Source organism: Puntigrus tetrazona, chromosome 24, assembly GCF_018831695.1.
Source record: "Puntigrus tetrazona isolate hp1 chromosome 24, ASM1883169v1, whole genome shotgun sequence".
In the NCBI taxonomy this organism is placed as follows: domain Eukaryota; kingdom Metazoa; phylum Chordata; class Actinopteri; order Cypriniformes; family Cyprinidae; genus Puntigrus; species Puntigrus tetrazona.
Genome location: NC_056722.1, coordinates 11,837,209 through 11,862,010, shown reverse-complemented (window position 1 = coordinate 11,862,010; position 24,802 = coordinate 11,837,209). Strand labels below are relative to the sequence as shown.

Genomic DNA, 24,802 nt, shown 5'->3' with positions numbered 1-24,802 from the left:
GTCATCAGTCACATTGGAATAGATTTCAGACTATGTATCATATAATTATACAGACTGATGCTTAATAACAACATATGAATTAAAAACTAACATCAGACATCACAAAGGCTATTTTATAGATGCCACTAGGCATGAATGGAAAAACCTAGGATGATGGCTGGATGGATTGAAGGATGGAGGGATGGCTAGGTAGATAAGTTTGAATTAATTATGTAATTACATATAGAGATGTATTAAGTATGATGTGCCTCAAAAAGTTGAAAATTTGAAATTGAAAATAATGGAACAAACATGATAAATTAACTGCAGAATTAAAAAAAGCAAACTTTAGTTGTGAAATGTTTAGATCAGAAGGTTGGCTTTTAAAAATCCCAGATGAGCAGGGTGTATTTGTTTGCATTAACTGCAGAATATGTGGTTTAAATGGGAAAACCTGAACACAGCAAAGTTTTTTACAAATTATATGTTTTATACAGGTGATTTTGTGAAACATGCTTTCTTTGGTCAGCGTTTGTCCTACAGTGCAGAGGAACCATTAGCAGATGCTGCTAAGCTGTACTGGCATTTCTTTCGGATTGAACAGTCGGGCACAGCAGGCGTCATCATCACACTCTTCTTGTACAGTGTCCACTGCATCATCTCCTTCACCTTCCTTTATGTTTACTTCCTCAGGTACAAAATCTTAAAAACAATCCAACAAACACAAAAGCAGAGTTTGTCAGTTTGTCAGATTTATCCGGAGTAGCAGTAATGTTTCAACTGCAATTTGTAACATGCCTTTATGCCACAGCAAATGATTTTACAGTTTGCTTAACTTCGAGCACCCACTTTTACAGCAGTCTTTGGTTCTGGAACTACGTTTCCCAATTATTTTCACCAGATGCGTTTTTAAAACGTAAATCAGGAACTAAGTCAAGGTTTTAATCAAACTGCTCACAGAATTGTATGTGTTATACTAGTAGTAGTTGAAATTAAACACTTCATTTCAACATTTCATTAAATAATTTCTAGATACATTTTAGTTAGGAATGTAATTCTCTCTAGGAGTGCCATCCTGGATGAGCTCCAGATATTAGCAAACTGCAAGCAGGTGAGGACACATACATAGATGATGCAGCGCTTTAAAGATAAGCTAAGTTAAGTACAATAGAAAAAGCACCCGATTGCATGAGCGCAAGAATTGGCCGGCAGAAGATTTTTTCCTCTGAACAAACCTAATTCAGGACATTTATTTTATAGGGGAACTTACCTGACCTTGATGAGACATTCTTCATTTGCCAGTTTTAATTGTACAAGAGGGAGAGAGAAAACAGAAGGCTGCTTGCAGGGCAGCCAAGCATGTCAGCAGAGGGATATATTAACATACAACATATAACACACATTTATATTTAACAGAAAGCAACAACCATTGTGTTATAAATGTAAATGGTTGCGCGGTTAACACCAGTGTTTTGAGTTTGTACATGGTAGGGGAAAGATACCGATGTTTAGGGAAAAGATGTAAAGATAAAAAAAGATGGATGGAAGATGAGAGAATGAAATTATTTTGGCAAAATATATATTTTTTCCTGCATCCAAGCAAAAAATGATATCTTCAGAAATGTAATTTCACAATACGAACCCAAATGCAGTTTTCTCTTTGCCGTTATTTTTGCTGTCAACTTGAGAGTTTGTGTGTGACCTTCCTGGTGGAAGTGTCAAAAGTGTCACAACACTGCAGTCCACGCGATTCAGAGTCTGAGATTATGGCAGTGTATTTTTGGACAGGGAACCCCTGAGGGACATCCAGCACATGAAGTCCTGTCCACCAGCACATAAGCATCATAAACAGGCCCTATCAAGAGCTTTCTGCTCATTACCGTCATCTGACAGCCAAGTGTTGATGTAATGCAATTTGATTTAATACTCTCATGAAATTAAAGAATAAATAATCAGAGAAATGACATGAAGATGAGCTGAAATCACCTTCACATGGTTCGTTAATATGCATGACAGACGTAATGAACATTGGGGTTTAAGATTATATTACCAGAAACCAAATTGTGATGTGTTTTGAAGTAATGTCTACTAAGGATCATGCACAATAAAATGTTGTGATTTTTTTTTTCTTTGTTTAGATCACTGTTACTGAGCAAAAAAATTATGCACAAAATCATATTAACAAAAATGGAAAACCTTTGATTTTAAGACTAAATTTGGACCAAGAAGTCAAGAAATGCATGTGTCAGATATAGATATGGAATCAACTGTTTATGGATTTCTTTTCATGTACTGTCCCCGTATTAAATATGTAGGTCTTTAATCACACAGACTGCAGCTTTAAGGACTGGAATTAAAACAAAGGACCCAAAACTGTAACAACCTGATTTTTCACTAATCAGTGTAGAATGGTCTCAAAGAAAGAGCTTTCATCTTATTTCTCAATGGCTGAGCTTTTATCCCACACTGGATGGACGACATTAGGTGTCAACCGTAGAGGCGGATGAAGTTTCATGCCAGTGCACGGCTCTAGGATGGCAGGTTTGGCGCGTGTAACATGGGTTAAAGCTGAAGGGTGGCTGTGCTGTGTGAATGTAGGCCAGCAGTCTGATTGTGAGTAGGCTTGCGCGTTTTTATGGGTTATCTGCTTCTATTCACTGTGTGGAGAGAAGCACTGACACAGTGCCTGACCTATTTCTAAAATAACGCCTGAGGCTACACGTATAGATAGAATGAACTGTTATCCGTTTTTAATTACATTTTAGCAAGCTCTGATTCACTCCCTGCAAAGCAGGAAAAAAGCATGTTTTGCATTTTTTTCATTTTCATTTTTCAGAAAATATATAATCAGACATGTGATGTGGGACCACTGGTGAACTTGTTATTTTGAAATAAGACGAGAATAGTGACACAACTGAAGTGTCTGTTTTAAAGCAGTGAACAGTGAATGGAGAGTTCTCCTCTTCAACATCTTGTCCGCTCAGAGGCTTTCAAGCAGGCAGTCTCCTTGGTTGAGAGGAAGACTTGTGCTAGTTATACTGGTTCTTTGTTTGATTCCCGATCCTTACATTTTTTTGTGTTTATTTAAATTTTATTATATTTTTTATTAATTTTTTAATGAACCCCAGTCTTGTTCTGTGCTTTAAAAAAGAGTTGTAACTGAACCCTGATCTACGGGAGCAGGACTGAGCATCTGTGTTTTATTGGACAAAACAACTTATAAATCCACATTCTCAGGACATTATTGGACTGCTTTTACACTTTGCCATTAAGATTGATTTGGATGTCTCAAGTTATAATAGAAATGCACACATGAAATATACTTTACTGTTACTGTTATTCCTGTTATTGCTGCATGAGCATACTTTACTGATAATGGTCCAGTGTCATTAAGATCAAATTGACTACACACAATCACCATCACACAAATTCTATGTGTAGGATGTGCCTCCTTCTGGATATGCATTGTTGTCATCCTGGACCTAGGCTCACATTTTTAGCAGGTGGCTACAAGCAGAGCTGCAGAGTTCTGCTGAAAGTATATAATAAAGGAGGAACAGAAGCTTTCTTGATAAATAGAAATGGACATTTGTTACTTTAGTTTACTTAATTTATTTAATTCCAGATTTGGGCCTAGAATGGCAGTGTAGTGTTCAGAGTGGAGGTTTAGAACAGCCTTCCATACTCTTCAAAAAAAAAAAAGCACACGAGATACCATGACCTTTGGAATCTGTCTGGTTGAGGCCATCAAATTGTCCTTTTTCTGCAAGGCAATGGACATACTTATAGAATGATGATAGAGTTTATTGGAAGAACCTTTAAGGGAATGACAATGTTGAAGGCATCTCTGCTTCTGAAACTGAGGAGAAGGGTTATCATCATGGGTCTCCTATGACCGTCTTAGATTCCCGCTGTTAGCAAATCAAGAACTTTCAGTTGTTATTACACCAAGAAAATTGAGGCAACCAAGCCAACCTCCATTTAAATCTGAGTTTTGGGTGATTAAACCTGTTGAACAACAGTAAAGAAGCTAATAAGAGAGACGCGATGGTAGAGATGGTATAATATAAAAAATATAATGTTCAATTGATATAATGTTACTAAAACATACAAACATAAAGTCTGAATGCTAATGCAAGTGCAAATAGTGTTTTCCTCAGCCTGGAATTTGTGTAAACATGAAATGAAATGTGAATATACATTGGACTGTTTGCCTCCTCATCAGTATTGCCAACTTTAACTTTGCAAGTTTAACGGTAGATTTATTAATTTTTGGACACCTTTAGCAATGTTTTTCCTCCAAAGAAGCCAACTGTGTTGATTATATCAGACGGCTAGTCCAAAAAATTGTTCTTAAACACCCTGCAAAGGCTACAGCTAATGACCAACAAGCCACTGATGTGAGAGGAAATAACTGAAACAAGTTTTTTTTCCCTTTGTTTTGTTTTTTAGTTTTTTTCTCTGAGACTTGTCAAAACAGCCCCAGAAGCCCAAGGTCGGTTCATTGAGTAGCTGAGAGAAACAATGATTTCATTTAACAAATTCAAACAAATATAAAGTGCTGACAGCAGTCAGAATGTAAATGTGTTAATTAACCTATGACAGCTTTTAGTGACATTTGTTAACATTTTACACAGGCTTTAACTTCATTGAAAGTAGTTTGGCAAGTAGTTGGCCTATTTTCAGAAGACCTGGTGATTCTCCACTGGTGCCCAGTTCTCCTTGAAACATAACAGGGCTGCCACCAACACACTGATCATCTGATTTCACCTCTATGGACCCCAAATCTTGACCTTAGTCAGACAATGGCAGACTACATGCTTTTGTTTGTGCTGCAAGGCTACTGAGCCTATTAGTTTGACTATAATTTACTAGCTTTTCCTGTTGCTGTTTTGGGTTTGAATACAGCATGCAATGTTTATGTGCATGCTCCAAGTCTTCTTCTCTGTTTTTGGTATATCTCTGTGGCAGAATTACAGTGCCACATAATGTTCTGGCATATCATTTAAGTTGGTTTCAGTTGTTTCATATGCATTTATTTCTTTAGACAATGCCATGTTTACAGAAAAAAAAGAAGAAAAACAGATTACATAGGAAAAGTTCTGGCTTTGCGTGGAAGATCCCTTAGTCATCTTAAGCCAATTATTGATTTCTATTTTTATTTCAAAAATACTAAAGTTCATCATGATTCTACATTGCTTATTATAAATCCCTGACATACAATAAGAAATACGTTTTGAATAGAATATAGAATATGTGTACTCTAGCAATATTTTTCACTTTGATCATAAATGAATGGGTATCATCATTTATTAGGTCATGTCTACATGCCATATCAAAGCAATCAAAACATGATTTTTCCCTTGGTAGAATGATAAATCGTAACATTTTGCAAAGCCATACTACTTTTCATCCTTTAAACTTTGCATGGTAGATGTTTCATTTTCTTGAGTTCTCATTACCCTTTTGAGCAAGAAAAATGTATTTTCCGCAGTGAAGGGTCAAGGCATTTTGAAGAGAAGCCAAGCTGTATGTTTTCACGACTGCTGATTCATGCACTGACTATGAGTGATGTCTGAGTAGGTGCCACCTTGAGACTCAATATCAATAACCACACTGTAGTGGTCATATGACTCACAACGTCCTCACCAGACAGAGATTCAGATACCTCTATGAGCTCAGTTTCTTTGAAGAACATTATGATCTAGGTATGATCTGAAGAGACAGCCTTCCCACAAAAACACGAGCAAACAAGCCTCCTACACTGCCTTATGATTTTGGAATCCAACACAGAATGCACCTTCTCTGTGATGAGTGAAAGAGGAGGCTTTATTTGATATGCTTCAGAAGCTTAAGACCCACTAGAGGTCCAAGACGTCTGTTCATTCCAGCTTTTATTGGAGTAGAATGTAGGGGAGAAGTAAATACCAGAATTAGTTAACAAAGGTGTCAAACCTTTTCAGTTATGCGATTCTTCTGTCTTAGACTAGAGTCGCTTCTGTTTTGCCGGATGACATTGATGGGTCAGGCCTGCTTTTCTGCCGAGCTGAAGCTCATCAGAATTTCACTCTGTTGGAAAGGTCAGATGAGCTGTTCGTCAGACGTTAACAGCCTTGACAGCAAAATGACCAGGATGTGACAAGGTGGCATAAAACCCATTTGAACTCTGAACTTCTCTCCTGCAACTTTGTGACAACCCAAGAAATAGTTTACTGATCATCAGGTCATTTCTACATGCATTTCATATCATTGAAACTCTTCAGTAGTTGCTAAATGTTAATATTATCTCATAAAAAGGTAGAGAATTATGGTAATGTTCATTGGTGTCTCTTGCTTCATGTTACCTGACCAATTAGCATTTAAATGTTGTATTTTTGTCTTTTTTGGAGCTTGTTGCTATATATTACCAGTTCTGTCTAACGTTTCTTTTAACAGACCTTTTAACAGATTCTTTTAACACCTTTTAACAGATTTCACAATGATGGCAGACTATTAGATATCTACCAGCGGCTCCACAGCACTGAGGGAGCATTCTTCGTTCCACATGATATGGAGGTCTCCAACCAGGAGCTCAATTACATTGTAAAGAAGGCAGAGCAATGGAGAGGATTCAATGGAGAGAGACGTAAGGTGAGTCTGAGGAAGTTCTAACCTGGTAACAACCAGCACTGAACACTGGTCGAGAGAAAATATCTTTTTGCATCAAGGCGATCCAGCTGCCATGGGCTGCATTGCTATGCAACGTTTGACTGTTGCAAAGCTCTCCTCAAGTCTCAGGCGCTTAATTGGATTAATGGTTGTTTTAAAGGAGATGGGCAAAATGGTAGTTGATACTAATCCATCAGATTGCCTCTGCAAAAGATTTCTGTCTGTCTGATGGCTCATAGATGCCCGCTAGCATTTGTGAGTAAGAAAGCCTTTGTGATGGTTTTCAGAAATGGACTGTCACACTGAACTGTTCACTGAGCTTTCTAATATGCATTATAATTAACATAAAATGGAATCAAAGGATATAACATTATTATTTCAAATCATTCTGTTTTCTTTAGTTACATTTATGAATGCCAAAAATTTGTCACAGAGGTTTTTTCGCTAGTCTAATTAGTTGGGGCTAATTATCCAAAAAGGAATTCGGCTTGATTAATCCACGGAAATCAATTTCCAGCAATATTTCATTAAGAAAAAAGACCGCTCAATCAACAGTGGCACGCATGAGGACACACACTCAACACACACACACACACACACACTGAGTTCACAACTTGGGTGGCAACTCCTCTTTTCTTGCTCTTGATGAAGAAATGTTATTGGCTGTCAAACAAGTCATTAAAAAGGAATTCTGCAATTTCTAGCTCAAATCACAGACCTTTGCAAATCATGTTATTTTTGCAGTCCTTCGCAATGACCCTATTTATGTTTTAGATTCAAAAAGTACTGCTACAGCTGTGGAAATATTTGTAATGAAGGTGCTACTAATTGGATGCAGTTGTTTAGATTGTAATTAAGAAAACAGCATCATTTAGCAGCACACTTGCAGAATCTTTTTCAGCTAGAGCAGTCTCCATCCCAGAACTGCAGTCATAACCTCCTCTCTCATATTGGCCCTAATTTGCCGTTATTGAACTGATAAAATGCTAACACATTAAACACATTTGCCAGCATGATGAAAATTTAGGGTTATTGCATTTCACAATTTTTACATTATTCAGGCTGACGATTTTTCATTTAAATAAGACGGCCTAGGCCATTATTTCATAATTATTGTGGCAATTTCTCTATGCAAAAAGGGTCACTTTCCCAACTCAGCAAAGACATATCCCTATTAAACTAATTTGCCTACATGCAAATTTTTGTCATTTTTCCCTCATTAACTATTTATCAACATAGCAGAAAAAATATATGTTGGAGGGGAGGGAGCAGCCAGACAGTGCTGAAACTAATATTTTGCAACTCTAATGATTTTTTGCATCCTTAATTAGATAGAATATGCTTGATATGATTAGGTCAGGATGTAGTAGTTTTCATTAAAAATAGATTTCAGAAACTGTATTCCAAATGTTCCCTCACAATTAAATAATGAATCCGGTACATTCCTTATTATGGACCCAATTAATATCACAGAAAGAGGCGTGATTTTAATAACAAGAGGCCACGAGGCCTTCATTAGCAGAGAATGGGGGTGGAGAGAGCATAGAAAACATTTACAGGTACAGAGAGAGCCACAGGACGCTTGGAAACTTGAAAAGTTTTAGCATCTTGTATGAATGCCTGTGGCCAATACATGCGCTGATCATTGCAAATGAATATTAAACTGTTGCAAAAAACTAACATGCTTTGTCTTGGCCTCAGCAAATCAAATTCCAACTAAATATAATCATTACAAAAAAATATCATTTATAATTTAAAAAGGTTAAATCTGTTTTACGCATTGTGAGTATTCAATAGCAAAAAAAGTGTCAGCGGTGTCCTGCTATACTTTATCTAAAACTACTAGACTATATCTTTTTTTAAGGTTTGTACAATTGTTATACATGCAGTTTATAAGCTCACAATAATTCATATGGAAGATTTCTTTTCTTTTTTCTTTTTTTTTTCCAGACTACAGGATCATTTTAATCAAAAATAGCACAATATACTTTTTTTATTTTTAGAAATATTTTTTTCCCTAAATCGGTGCCCATGTAATTTGTCATTTAACCTACATAAGGTTATTAAAGCTAATAATTTGCTAATTTTAAGTAACTTGATTCCTGATATGAAGCACATTTTTCTTTATAGAGTGAAGAAACCATTCTGACACTAAAACAGTGATGGGTAATTCATCATTAATGTAAGTTTCTTCTTCCGAGCACTACAACAATAAAATAATCGACAATAAATAATTTTGCACGTGGCCTGGTTTTATTGCTATCAAATTCTGTAGGTTTCATGGGGCGATCATAAAAACTAATCAGATTTTTTACTCTTTAATTAACTTCGTATTACAGCTTATTTCCTTCCAGGCCATGTGATCAGCATTATTACGTTATTAACGCATTGTTACACTAGCATTCAGCGTCCACTGAATAAAAATAAGCCCTTGCATTTAACAAACACATAAACTATGGTTGTCAGCACTTTGGTTTGTCAGGGCCTTTTCTGATTGCAACCACATAGACTTTATGTTCTAAACTGCGCTCCTATAGCATGTAGCCTATGTCTAGCAAAGGGGCCTAAAGTCAAAGTGTGTGGATAATGAGCTCATTAATTATGTATAGGCACTGCTGCAGATGGACCTCATTAATTGCGTGCCGTCACCTTCTTGATTACTGTACCTGGAAGGGAGGTGCTAATGTCTGCCGTGCTTAAGCAGGTAACGCAAACTGTTTTGTCACCGGCTGTGTGACAGTGACAGAGGAGTCCGGCGTCGCCGTAATCTTCTCCGTAATTCACCAGAACGTTACGCTAATGGCTGCTGATAGCCCTGGAGATGTTTTCGCTACTGAATCGCATCGAGATTTGCGCTCTGTCGTGCTATTTGTCTCCACATGTCTCAGTAATGTCTTTCCACGGGCTGAATTTAGGGAACACCCTAGGTGCTTTGCAAAACAACTGACAGGGGGCCCAACCTGTCGCAGGAAGGCGAACACACGCATTGAAGATCTAATGACGAGCAGACTGTCGCTCTCTTCCTGTGCGCCCCCCCACCACTCATCTCTCTGTCTCTCCGTCTGTAATTATTAAGACGGAGTTACGTGGGACCTTTTCATGCTGTTGCTTTAGTCCAACTCTGTGACAGCAAATTCATCAAATAACTCGCTCCAAACTTACCCTCTACAGCCGCATTTGTTCGGATAATTAAATATCGTCACCTATATATAATATTTAAGATGTGGAAAATAAATATTGCTTTCACAATTACTGTCTTCTTACTTTTATGCTGTACCGTTGATATGTTTAGAGTAAGTATGCGTGAATTCTTTTTGTAATTATTTATTTAAACAAAAATGCAATTATGCTGCTTTGCATTAAATGAATACAATCAATTTTTTATTTAACTTTTAACTGTGATGCTGGTAAACTGTAATTTATTTTTGCTAAAGCAGCGTTATTTTAAAAAAGTGCTGTCAGTCGAATGAAAGATGAACTTATAAAACATACATTTTTTCTGAAAATTAATTGTGATTAATCCAACCTAATGTTACAAGTTAAATATAGTTTTATATTGCAATAATTTCATATGTGATCCTCAAATTAATGTAGAAACAACATAGAATATTTTTAATAGTTGTTTTAATTTTCATGATTTATAACAACTGATGTCTCTGATAGCTCTAATTTATAGTGTAATGTAAAAAAAAAACATCAATTTAACATTTATTACACTTTTTAAAAAAATAGCTTCTAATATAAGTTAACTTAAAAGAATCTTCACATAAACCTTACATTCTAAGTTAAATAGAGATAAAGCTTTAAACCACAGAAGTTATTGATTTAGTATTTTGTGTTTTCTTCCTTGATAAACAGACATCACAGTAGCAGGTTATTATTTTTATTATCTAATAAAATTCAAAATTTGATATGCATTACAGCAAGCACATTTTTAAGGTTTATTTTGAGTGCATCACGGTCACAGTTTAAAAATTCTAACCTTGGCATCAATAGTGCAATGCTTTATTGAATTAAAGAACAAATATTTTCTACTTTTTTTATAAAAAGTCAAAATTATCAGCTTTAATCCTCACTTACAAAAGCTGACTAGCAGCCCATGACCGGCAAGCTCCGGAGACACTGTCAGACAACAATGGCCCTGAAAAAGCTTTGGAAAAACACCCAAAACAGGAACATAAACATTGAAACGAAGGGGGAAGCTGCCCAGAATCTGCCCTGATATAGGAAGGGTCACAGGAAGGCACCTGCAGCCCTACCCCCTCCACTTCGCCGGCCTGTTTGCTTGCATTAGTTCTGAAAGCCGCTTCTTCAATTACAGGAGGCTATTAGTGGACAGTGCACAGAGGCTGCAGGGCCCCGGGCTACAGCGGCACAGCCACACAACAGAGCTCAATACGACATGACTGCAGAGGGGACACGCCTGCCATGCAGAAAAGGTCAACGGCTTTCGGTGGGCAGCAATGTGTGAAAGTGTTGCAGTCTCACAATGGTTTGGGAAAAGAGAGACATTGGTCTGGATTTGAGCGGAAGCCCCTCAGATTGTTCTTGGCTAATTTATTGCTTCGGTGTGTTTATAAAGCCTCTACGTCTTTCTGCATCTTCAGTTTGGTCACTTTTATGGCCACGATTAAGTCAGGATTCTACAATGGATGGGTAATCAGTAAAAAACTGAATCTTGGCAAGTGAGCAAGAGTTAGTATGCTCACACGCTCTGAAAACATGGCAGCACTATGATTGTTTTTATACAGCGCTTGTTTTCCACATACCAGGCTGGACGGTGGTTCTATCAGAGATGGACGTTTCTTTTAATTTTATCCGAACATATTGCACACGGTCAGCTGTCAAAACAATTGCAGCTGGGAGTTTGAAATTGAGTCCACATGTTTAAACTCATATAGATCCTGTAATCTCTCTCTCTCTCTCCCTTTCTCTTTCTCTCTCTCTCTTTCTCTCTCTCTTGCGCTCTCTCATAATGTCATAATGTAAAACAGAAGGAACAAATTGGATGGTCAGTAAGTCAGTGAACATTGTTTAAAGATGCAGCACAACAGGGATTTGTGAGAATATCAGGTTTTTAATATAATTTTTTCCCCCTCTGTGACCAAACAAAATGAAATTGTTTTTAGGCAACAACTTCAACTGATTGTATCTCCCGTGCAACAAGGCCTGAAAACAACCAAGGTTGTGTATTGCAAAAACGACAATCAGAAGTAGGAACATGGGATAATGCATTGCTAGCTGTGCATTAAACCATTTTGAGAACAACTTGACACAATGGGAGATTTAACAAGCTGGAATAAATACAGAAGAACCTTTATTTATTTATTTAGTCTAACACTTAAGTGCTTATGCTCTTTTAAAGTTATTTTTATGCAGCAAAGTAATGCAAGAAGCACTCATAGCACAAAGCACAATTGCAGCTATGATTCATTACCAAGAAAGAACTGATTCTCATTTCAGTTCAGCACTGTTTATATGAAACAATAATATCAAATATATGTTTTTGTACAGGTTTTATATGTCTATATAGATTTTATTATTTTTCATTTAAAATTGTTTAACTAGTTTTAATTATTTTTTAGCAACCACTTCAGTTATTACTTGACACTTTATTTAATAAATACAATTTAGTTTATTAATGTATTTAAATAAACTTTTATGTTTATTTGTTTGTTTTTTGATTTAGTTTTAGTTATAATTACCCTTCTTTAAAAACTGTACAGCATAATTGTTTATTTAAATTATTATATGTAATAAATTTACTTAATTAAATTACAAAAGTTAAGACTATGCGTGTAGGCTATAAAAACTTCAGTGCAAAAACTATTTAAACTGACTCCTACCTCTGTCATTCAGCACAAATCTAAATATTTACATATTGGCTGTATATCTGGGGCCTATACCATGATGGTGGCTGAACAAATTCAGGGTTACAAGATTAGTTTTAAGTTTAAAAAAAACCAAACCACTCCAGTCTGGGTTTGCTGATACCATAAACCTGATCACCAACTTTCTTTGTCAGCTTAGACTTTATCAGCTCGTGCACATGAACTTGTGACATCAGGAATGAGCATCCAATCACAAGCCTTGAAACTGCGATTCACTTTTCATGAGAGAATCAGTGCGATTCACTGTCACAGCTTAAAAAAATTAACAATATAAAAATATAAACACATTTACACAGCAAGATGAAACAATCTATCTGTGAAAATGGAAAGTTAAAGAAAGCACGTTGCCATATAAGTGCAAGTAAGTTGTAAAGTTTCTGTTTCTGTCAAAATTTCTAAATTGTCATTATCATTTCCAGTTTTGTGTTTTTGTTGCTTGAACCGTTTCAGAGCCCTGATGCTGTTCCCACTGGTTTAATAGGGTCTGCTTTGTGTCGATTCTAAAAACAGACCATAGCTATAGTAAAACCACTGTAATGCATAGCCATGAGTGCTTTAATAAAGTGCTCATGGATTTTCTTATGAATCTTATAAAATTTTTACTGGAGAATATTCAGCACACTTACACAATTCATAACTGTTTTAAGTTTTAGTGAATTGGTTGCAAATTCTCATTTTTATATTTTTATACGATCTAATAATGGCCCACTGGTGCTTAGGTATAAAAGCAGGGTTAGAGGTGGGCCTTGATGCTGGTATTTTTTTGAGAAATCACACTTTTCTCTATAAGTCATTTTTTAAACCTTCTGTATTTATGGCTATTTACAACGGCATACATTTCATACAAAATTGTTAGCTGTCAGGGTATGTTGTGGCAGTCAACAAGCACAACTGACAAACAGTCAAAACACAGAACTATATATCCTGGAAACAAACTAAAGTAAATAGATTAGAAAAAGGCTAAACTAATTAGCTACTATCAACTAACATGAGGAAATCAAGAACTAAACTGAAATGAAACATAGGAAACAGAATGAGATAAACATCGCCCTTACACCACTTATTATTTTCTCATGAGATCTTATGTTCTGTTCCAATCTGTAAATCCAAACCTAAAAGAATCACTTTGATGGGCCTAAGTTTTTAGCCAGTATCTTTGCTGATGCTCAAGTAAATCTATGAGAAGATTGGTGTATGCAAAACCTTTTTAATATGAATGTAAATATCCCTGATTCTCTCCCCTCCAAACAAACCTCGAAAAAGTTTCACTTCCAGGCATTAGTGCTTCAAGTCGCTGTTTCCTTTCCGGAGTTGTTTATGGATTAAATGGGCTTTTTAAGCATTTATAAAAGCAGATTAGTAACAGTGAATTATGCAGATGCATGAAGCAGATTATCCCGAGCTCAGATGCTATCTCCTCTTTATCTGTCTCTGCTTGGAGTCTGAAGTTAAATATTCATGCCTGTTTAGTTTATAAATCTCTCTACCAGCCCAGTTTCAGTCAAGCACACGTCACAGTAGATTGGCATTACATTAGCCTGGGTTCATTGAGGTAAATTAGTTGTGCTGTCAGAAGAGCGCTCATTCTGTCCACCACTAACAAGCAATAAATAAACAATACAAATGATTTTTAGATGACTCATTTTGTCCTTTCTGATGTTCGGCAGTTGTTTGTCAAGGCTGCGGGAGCAGTAAGGCAGATATAAAACCATTCCACAGCCAAATCATGCTTGAGCACATGCTCAATTCTTTTTGCCCTAATTGCACAAACAACATACTCCGCCATGTGTGTGGTAATAACGCACATCTATGAACATGCAGCCGGAGAAACCCATTCAGAGAAATCACAAGGAATCAATATTTCTGTTCTGCATCTGTGCAAATACACACAAACTAAAAGCGCTGTTATTTTGCTGTTATATACATATATAGGGAGCGAGATCTGCTTTATACTAGCAAAAGAGCTTTCTCTGATATCACTTTGTAATATTAGTAAGCACATTGCAAAACTAAAAATGTGATTGTTTAGCTAAAAACGTCATAACACATAAATTGGACAAATAATTAATTGTTAATTAGATATAGCTAGTTTAATATAATTGTAACCAATGTTGTACTATTTCGGTAATGACTAAGTAGTTGCAATAGTAATTTGTGGCATTTTTCACTGAACTCATTACAATGCTTTCTTGCATTTGCTTTCTCTCCAGTATATGCACTTTGTGAATTTTGTGCCAAAGCAAATATTTAATAAATTATTTAATAGAGCATAGCATCTACTGTACCACTCCAGGCTTCACACATATGCGTGTACCTAAAATAATAAAAATCCTGCCTAAGTAGGCAGCTCGCTAGTTTGTGTAAAAAAGCTATACAGCTCAATATTCACTTTTATGTTTATATATAGTTGTGTATTTTTGCACCGTAGTACAGCATATCAGTATCATGTCCTCTGGATGCTCTCACTGGCCCCACATTCACCCTAGTGTTTAGACCCCAGCTGCAGCTCCGCCTTACTCTCTACCATGATCTTCTGCTGTAATCTGCCCATCACATCATACTGTACCAGGCCTGCCATGTGCAACTGCCACATAAATAACCCAGGCTGTCCGCCACACACACACGCACGCACAGACTCATTCAAATGCACCTGTCAACTTGATGAAGCACTCGCCCGCAGGGAAGCATTGTTTACATTTTCACTCCACTCTTCGCAAAAGTGAGATTCTAATTATTTTCCCACTGTAAATTAAAGCCAAGTGGGACAGAACTGAGAAACTGCAGATTCCAGCGGTGGAGCGGCACTATATATAAACCGCTCTTAGGGAGAAGGGTGGGTAGAGCACGAGAGGAAGGTCAGTGGTGTTTTGTCTTGAAAATACGAGAAGAAAATAGCAGAGGTGATTGTGGTGAGGAAAGCTGAAAATCCGTGCTGGGGAAGTTACTTAGAACCTGTGTGTCTGCCAAGTTACAAGCTAGTTATAATAAAAAAAAAAAAACCCACTGTGTTTGTATTGAGAGAAGTATTTATAAAGCCCCAAAACAATGAGGTTCTCAATTGTGACAGCTTTAGAATTTGAACAAAATAAGTTATATAAAATACTGGTAAAGTACATTTATGCATTTAGTTTTTTTATTTAAAGCAACTCGTAAAAGAGGTATAGTAAAACAATTTGTCAAAGGGCCAATATTTGTTATAAACAATGACAAGTTTATTAGACAACTAGGTTGGGAGGCAAGCTATGAAGGAGGAGAAATTTCAGCAGTTTCAGAATTTGTTGTTTGTTGTTAGTTTCTCTCTCAACAGATAAGTGTGACCAGTAAAGTTAGAGCTGAAGATATTAAACATATTAAAATATATATTAACCTTGTACGTATTATGATGTGCCTGTGTGTATTATTTATCATCCAAATGCACTTAAACAAGAGGTGGAGAGAGACCGAAAACAAATTAGCACAAAAACCATCAGACAAGAGCAAAACTAAACATATGCTTCATCTTAAAGAAAGGAAGGAGGGAATAAATAAAGTACATAGCAACTCTGTATGCCATACAAATAGACTTGACTAAATCTTGATGAAATTAGACATAGGCATATTGCTAAGCTAACAAAGTCATATTCTAAAATAAATTCAAAACACACAGCACACCATAATTTTGGGTAAAATAATACTATTTATTGATTTGTTCATTGATTTGTTTTTTTTCAAAATCATGTTGCAACGCAATTCACACACAAAGGTGCTCCATCATGCTAAATAAATAAATGCTCAATCCATAAAATGCTCAGTCAGAGCTCAAAAGTGATGCAAAGTTGGGGATTTATCAGGTTTACAGTAAATACAGAAATTATCATTTGTTTTTAAATAGTTGCAATAATTGCTTACAGTGCTTAGTTGTTTAAAAATGAAAGAAATATATGGAAGACTGCAACACAGAGCATTTCCTTTGCATACTTAAACGTATAACCTGTAGGCTTTATCTTTTGCCTTTTATTTTATTCAGAGATGTTTTATTCACTTTCCTGTAGAAATGTATATTTAAAGTATATTTAAAAGTTGCATTTTGTTTTACACAAGAACAATGACAGTCTGTTTGAAATTGTTGAATAAATATGGCCTTTTTATGCAAGTATTTAAAAAGCTGCTCTCTTCTGACTGACTCTCTGCTGCAGTTATTACTCCATTAAACAGCAGCTTTCGAGTACGCTGGCCAGCATATTAGGATTGTCACAAGGAGGTACCCGCACTTAAATAATGCACTTATCAAATTTTGGATATCCATTTTTACAAATATGGAGATGTGTAATCTCATTTGCTTGGGCACAGGCACAGGCTCATTTGGAGTGGAATGGAGCACAAGTCCGTATTTCCACTTCCTGGACCCCCGCCTGTCTGTCCGTTTGCCGTAACGCCTGCAAAATCTGAATTTATGTTGCGGCTGGGAGACATGGTTTGATGTTTATAGTCCTCAAAGAAGCAATGGCTGTCTCTCCAGATTCAAATAAAGAGACTGATATGGACTCTATCAGATTTCTGAATACAGACGTCCACAATAAATCGAAGCTTGATTGGTTAGAATTAGGTTAGCTCACTTGAATGCTATCTGCTTAACCCACAGATGGGTTCCCTGAGAACAGCCAGGCATTGAGTCTGAGTCAAGCACTTACCGCCAGCGCGAAGACGGCGCTGGAGAGAAGCGTCCGCCAAGTATTCTCGCGTTTAAGAAAAGGTTCAAAGGAATAACCATGATGCAATGCGTGAAGCGCTCAGAATGCAGACTTTGTGATTTTTGACAGTGGAATTACACAGGCAGATTAACCACACTGAGTGTGAACAACCAAGATGAGATGTTGCTAAAGCAACAAAGAGCCATGGAGACACTTGAAACGTCATGGCATATACGAAGCGCTAAACAACAGAGTCTTCAGTATCTGTCCAGACCACACATGAATCGTTCAGAGAACAGGCTTTGAGTGTTTGCAATTTGCTCGCTCATGTCTTTCCAATGACGTTTGATGTGTCCTGTGACAATGCTTAGTACGGACCTTCTCTCCAGGCACTCTGTATTTAAGAAGCATCTAATTACGTGCAGTAATGACTCTCAATTTCCGACCTACCAGCACGACCTGTGTTTAGCCAACAGTCTTAAGTAGTTGGAAAATCAAGACGTGGGTACACAGTGAAATTAAACTTCTCCTTCGTTCTGACCCTGCCTGACAAGACCTATGTTTTTCCAGAGGAGTCGTAATTACAGAGCCAATTAAGAGGTCACCTTGAGTTTATAAACTCGGCTGTGGCCTGAAAAACTTCCTGCTAAAAGAGAGGAAAAGGGAAACAGAGAAAGTGAGTCATGTGGTAATCTGAATTCAGGCCTGTCTGAGCCTGCCGACTTCTTCCAAACTCCCCTCAAAGTGTTTCCAGTCTCAGGGGATGAGGTCCTGTTTTCTTCTCTGCATTCATTTTGTTGGTCATCCAGACCTGCTGGACTAAATTTTCGTTGCACTTTATTAGCCAGAAAAAGCTTGCTATAGAGTGCTGCACCCTGGTTTCCTCAACAAAAACCCAGAAGATTTATTTTTTATTTTGGATTACTGCAGAAAAAATCTCACATGGCCAAGAAAAGCTTATGATTCCTACACGTTTTATTCATCATGATAATCTAAAAAAAAACCCAACTTAAATTTTGGAGCCTCACGAGAAGAAAGCGAAATAGTTTACAATAGTTTGGAAAAGTGCAATTATAAACAGTAAGGCTATGAAAGGAGGAAAAGACATGATTGTTTAATGTACTTAGCAGCCTCTGTATAGTCTTAGTTATCCACTTATTAGCAATTGCAATTTTCGAGACAAGTAAAAACTTAAAAAATCACAAGGGGGTATTTTAAATAATAGAATAACATGTGAAAATATTTTTAGCTTATTTCAAGGCATTTAACCACAAACCCATTCAAGTGGAAATACAAAACTCTTCTCAAAATACCAATATGAAAGTCAAGTAACCATTATTTATTTAGCGCTTTTCAGTGCAAATTGTGTCTAAGCAGCTTTACAGTATTAAACAGGGAAATATTGTGCTGTTTCCTTCTGGGCAGATAAAACCAATAGTTTAGTTCTAAGTTGCAACAAAGTCAGATTTTGCAGAGGACTAATCTGCTTTCTGTGGTCTTGCCCTGATGCCTGTCTGGGTGATGAGGTCTTAGAAGTAGATCTGACTCTGGGGCTCATCTAGCTGACATGGTCTTCAAAATTGTCATCCCTCCCATATCACTATATGTATTTCCTCCCATAGTTACAGCTTACATGTGTATACACAATATATAAGATTGCATGTAAATAATTAATTTCAGGGTTATTCAAAACTCTTTTTTAGAAGGTGATACTGTGGCTCTTTGATCTATTATGTAGTTCTAAATTATATTCATGTACCACAGTATTTTCCAATATACATGTTCTCAGCAACATGGTAATACATTCAGACTTAAAATGAATGGTGAGTCTTTGCACATAACATGCTGTGACAGCGCATTCACACATATGTTTGAGAAATGATGAGTATATGTATAGTGTGCGTGTGTGTGTTTGAGGTCAGAGGGGGTGTGTGTAGCAGTGCTGACACTAGTGTGAAGCTGGCCCAGTTGGGTGAGAGGCGCTGTGATCTTCACACACCAATGCATCTGAGATCCATGACCTATATAGCATGTTACACGCTCTGCTTGTCTCCTGTGTTCCTCTAATAGAGCAGGGCAGTGCATTACAGGTACAACACACACAAGGGACCCGTATACTCGGATCAGAGCCATCCCTCATGACATCAGACCTGCTGAGACACTTAGGATATGATTTAATCACAACATCTGAGGTTTTTTTTTTTTTGCATCTTGCGTTTTCCTTTTTTTACATATTTACCTCTGTTGTAATCTGCCTTGAGCCTCTTAAGTTTTAAGCTCTGCCTATGCACTAGCATATTGTCTCCTATAGTGTGTAATATACATTGTCCACTGACTGTAATTTGTAACATATGTTGTATGCAACGATAAATAATATTAAGCACATATAAAATACACAGAAAGGAAAAGTCATTTTAGAGTCATTTTGATAATTATATCTTCTTTTGTGCACAATAAGACCCGAAGAATGAAAAAAGTGAGCAGAATGCATGTTGAGGTTGATACCATTTCTGTAAATGCAAGGTCAAGTTGAGCAGACTATAGTAAAGTAGCAGGTCTTCTGAGCATTCCATGCATAAAGAAAATTTACATACTGTGCAAAAACAGTACAAATAGCATGCTATTCCAAGCATAGCCCTTAACACTAGTATTAATGAGTGATACGGGCCACTGGATTCTTTGTTTTTCCTTTCCTTCGTTTAAGGATTAGGCTGAAGCAGGTTATTGTAGGCTGGTGTGTGTTAGTGTCGTGTCAGGGTCAGAGGCTGCGTGAGTCATGCAGAAACCTGACACGCTGCATTCCTGCGTCTCTCAGCCAGAGCTCATCACCTCACAAGCACAGCTGTAAATTACAGACCATTACTGTCAACTATCCCGGTTTGCATTCATCTCAGTGAGCACTGAACTGTGGCCGCAGGTAGGGCAGGTAATTGTGTTAGGGTAAGCATTCGTGCAAGCATGCAGTTGCACTCAGATACACCCTTGATCTGAACACACACATGCAAACACATGCAGCTACATGAATGCATGGTCATAGTGTCTATTTAAATCTCTTTGCAATAGCATACCAGTAAAATTTCTTGAATTACAAAACAGATTTTTGATAAAATTAGGTTCATTTAAATTAATAAATAAAAAATAGATTTCTACTTTCGTTTACAGACATGACCAAAAATAACGGCACCCTTATTCTTTTTTTTTTGTGCCACAATATCTTCTAGTTACTGAAATGAAAACGTTTTGAAATCCCCCAGAGTGTCATTAGCTATTGTTATTAAAAAAAAAAAAAAAAAAAAAAAAAAAAATATATATATATATATATATATATATATATATATATATATATATATATATATATATATATATATATATATAATATATAAAATAAAATAAAAAATAAATAATATTAAAAAAAAATGCTGAACTAAATATTTACTTACTTTTCTGGAATTACAATAATTTCATGTGTGAGTTCTCATTAACAGTCACTTGTGTAGTAAATTGTGTTAGTACTTAGTATTGCAATATTTAAATGCTTGAGTCGTCTCTAACAAGGTGTGTATATGTGGGGGGCTGTATGTGTCTCAATAGGTGTCAGTGTATGACTATATCTGGACGGAAGAGGAGCCTGTGGTAGGATTGGCACCATTGCCCAATACCGAATGTGAGACCAGCACCCATTTATCCATCTACACACTGCACTTGAGCGGCCTGCGCCAACATTACAGACACTTCCTGAGACAACCTGATGGAGCCATTATAGAGGTGGGCATCTTCTATGCAGAATCCTAAAAGTTAAAATAATAAAATTAAATAATTACTCAGAATACTGTGTATGCACACATCAAAAATCGGGCTCTTAAAGTGAAGTACACACAAAAATCCACTCACAATTGTGGATAACAATACAAAAATACATACATGCTGCCTTATGTTTTGGCCAAATTATCTTTAAAGGCAGCATGTTGCTTTTTACCTTGTGAAACAGCATGCCTAATGATGTCTAAAACTGCTGCCTAGGTTTTGGAACAGAGCTAAAGTGTGTAAAGAAGGAAGTATTGTCACCTTCACTGTAGGCAGTCAGTGTATTTCTCTCATTATTGTATCCCTCACACCTGGACTAGGTGCTAATGTTTTCTTCCTTTGGTTAATCTAGGAATCTATAGCAGGATATATTCGCTAACCTCCGCCCATGGCTTCACACTTTATTAAACGCAGAAGAACAGCAGGGCGCAGACTGCCGTCCAGATTGCTGTCTAATTAAATGTACCACTGATTCTGCTTGGTAACAACTGCAAGCACATGAATTAACTCCCATCCCCCCCGAGAACAACCTGGATCATCCTAACAAAATTAATATTTTAGAACTTCCGTGTCAAAAACAGCAGATTTATGCTGCGTGCACATCGACGGCTTGCTCGCAGGCAGTGCGGTCGGTTAATGGCGTCCTGAGTTGTTTTGTGACTGATGAGAGTACCATAGAATGCGGCGCATATTTATCAGTCTGAAGGGCGGCCCTGAAGAGCCATAAACACATCAGTGATGATACTAAACAACAAATGACTTGAGAAGCTGTCAAGCAATTTCTGAACTTTGTCCATGTTTGGTAGAAAAAAGCCACCATTCAGGTGCAGTAAATATCACACAACACACACACATATATATATATATATATATATATATATATATATATATATATATATATATATATATATATATATATATATATATATATATATATAAATACTTTATTTTATTTTATGTATTTAAATTATGGTAATTTATAAACACCTTAGTAGTAGTACAAGTAGTAGTAGTAGGATTGAATAACATGCACCAAAGCTTTTCTGTTTTTTTATTATGTTATGTGTACTGCAGCACTGAGTGACTATGATTATTTTAGCAGGGGGTTATGTGTTGTGTTTGTGGCTGGCTCAGCAGAGGGATGTGTCAGGCCATATCTGGAGTGTGTGATGGGTGTGGCGATGGGCAGGCTGACACACCAAAGACGCTGATAGCATCACTGCCCACCCACCCCCAGGGCACAGGCGACAGCCATGCCAGCTTCTAGACAGCACTGCAAACCTACAACACTACCCTAATTCTCAATCTGTATAATGTAACATCTAACAAATAAATATATTTTATAGCAAGCAAAGGTCAATAACAGAAAGTGACCGGAGGATTTACAATTACAGCTACAGAGAGAGAGATGCACACAAATGCATATAAAGAGTTTATTTGCTAATACGGATAAAAGACAACTCTCTTTGCTTTTAGTTTTTTTCAAAAAACATGCTTTTTATGTTTTATTGTGTTTTTTTAGTTAGCTGTATATTTGTAGTAATTTTTACTTCATGAAAATAACCCAACTGCGGTTGAAAAAAAACGCAGAAAAAAACAAGAATTTTGAAAATTGTTAACCGAGTTATCTGTTATTGCAATAAACTCTTCATATACACAGAAAATCACGCTGTAGGAAACTGGGATATCAAGTATACAAGCATAGGCTCAAATTTCACAAACTGTTGTTTTTATTTATGATATTTTATTTAAGTTAACCTAATATTTGTACAGAAATCATTTACAAGAAAAGTGTGTGTTTTTCATGTCACTATGGCCTGTCAGAAATGCTCAATATATCTAATACTTGTACCTTGCATCTAGATGAGCAGCTTAAAAGATAAAAGTTTCTTCTGAGGACTTTAATGACCTTTTGAAAAGGCAGTCATTTTATTTTTTTTTAATAATTCGATAAAACACACATTGTTGACTGAGTTCTCAACCTGTGTGTGAAGAACGTTGTATACTCAGCTGTCAACCAACAGCTGTATAAAAATATCTGCAGCTGAATTGAAATAAACAGCTTTTTCTACAACACTGGTATGACTGGAATCATCTTCTTTGCATTTATTTAGGAGTAAAACGCTTTTACAAATTTGTATTGCACCACCAAGTTGATTAGATCGAAATACATTTCTGCACACAAACCCATTACTACAGGGGATTTAGGTTTCACTGAAGAAAGCTTTGTCAGCATGCAACAGAAAAGAGTGGGGTTTAATCAGTTGCAATTCTGCGGCAACTTTATGACGCTCTCGTGATGCTTCTATTAAAGTTATAGATGCTTTAAAAGCAAACATTACTTAAGCAGATGTTTACCGCTCTCCGAGTAACTACAAATTGGGGCAGATAATAGCTCTGATTTGAATCCAGCATCAATAACTTTTTCATTTCCGATTGGACCAACATCCGCCTCATATGTGGAAACAAGATGGCGTTGGACATAAACGTGTGTGAATTCATTAGGGGCGTGCTAAAACGGCAGTAGGTTTATGTGCGTGAGCGCGTCTTTCCTCTCGGGCTAGCGTTTAAGTGTTTGCGGCCTAAGAAAGCAGCGTTCTGGCCAACTGTGCTGCATCATCTCTCGTTCCCATATGCCGTCTGCAGCATATGTGAAGCCTGCCGCCACTTCTGTAAAACTTCCATTAAAAATGCACAACTACAGCTCCAACAGCTTGAGTATTACCTCCACACAAATTATTAATGCTCGGCAAAACCGCTGATGAGCACCCAGCACGCATTAAACACACTCACTTACGCCAGCCTGTTTTTATCATGTGGCTTTTGAGGTTTCGGGAGCACGCGGAGCTGTTTGTGTTTCTGTGTGTCCTTTGTTTGTCCTTGAATGCAGCAAACTCTTTAAATAGACGTTGTGTGACAGTCATCTGGTATTGAAAGGTGCTAACAATCGACTGCTAGTGACTTTAGCCTAAAAACAAAGATACTAGTTTTAAGTGACACAATGCTTGCTGGTTTTTATCTACTGCATCATTAAAGAAGTCTTAAATAGTGGAGGCAAGGGCTAATTGCGACTCCCGTGAATACTTTTTGAGTACTTATTTACTCAGGGTTATTTTTGAGTAAACTTCTTAATTGCATACAGAAAATCAATTTGAAGATTTAGCTTTTTTTCACTCAATTAACATTTTATGTAACGTTAATAAACATCTAAAGTTCCATGTCATTTTGTATTTAAATTGCAGGCTGGCATTAGCTTCTCAGCAAACATTTTCATTCCTCAGTATACACTTCATGAAAATGGAAATATAAGTAATATACAACACATTGAAAAACTCAAAAAATGTCGTAATAGAAATCCAGAAATTTCTATTCTGACAAGACGCAATTGCCTTATATATGATGAGCACATTTAATTAAGGCTTTTAATCATACTGTACTTAAACACTGAACAAGCATATTATATATATCAAGCAATTGAGCTTCAATTTACCGTTTTTCATGTGCTCTATGTATGTGTGTTAATCAGTATTTATATGTTGAGAAAATCCTGAACTAAGTCATCCTCATTGAAAGCAGCTGTGTTGGTTTGGATTTTAAACTAATGAAACTAAAAGTCATAAGGGCTTGGAACAACTTGGTTGTTAATAAATGATGACAGCATTTCAATTTTTGCACTATCCCTTTAAATACCTGTGCCCTAAAGTTCAACATTTACTGCATAATGTCATACAGACTCTTTGAGTAATGATTGCTAGCGCAGTTTTATTGTTCACTTAATATTCTAGTTTTAAGTTTAGAGGTTGAATTTCA

The 24,802-nt window shown here is 36.6% G+C and overlaps 1 protein-coding gene across 1 annotated transcript in view; it reads left to right on the top strand.

Moving 5' to 3' along the window:
* Positions 1-24,802, top strand: part of ofcc1 (orofacial cleft 1 candidate 1) — an 82,636-nt gene that overhangs the window by 55,312 nt on the left and 2,522 nt on the right. The window contains exons 18-20 of the mRNA XM_043226847.1: positions 509-672; positions 6,450-6,609; positions 20,780-20,953. Coding sequence (XP_043082782.1) covers positions 509-672; positions 6,450-6,609; positions 20,780-20,953 — 498 coding nt within the window. The remainder of the gene's footprint in view (positions 1-508; positions 673-6,449; positions 6,610-20,779; positions 20,954-24,802) is intronic.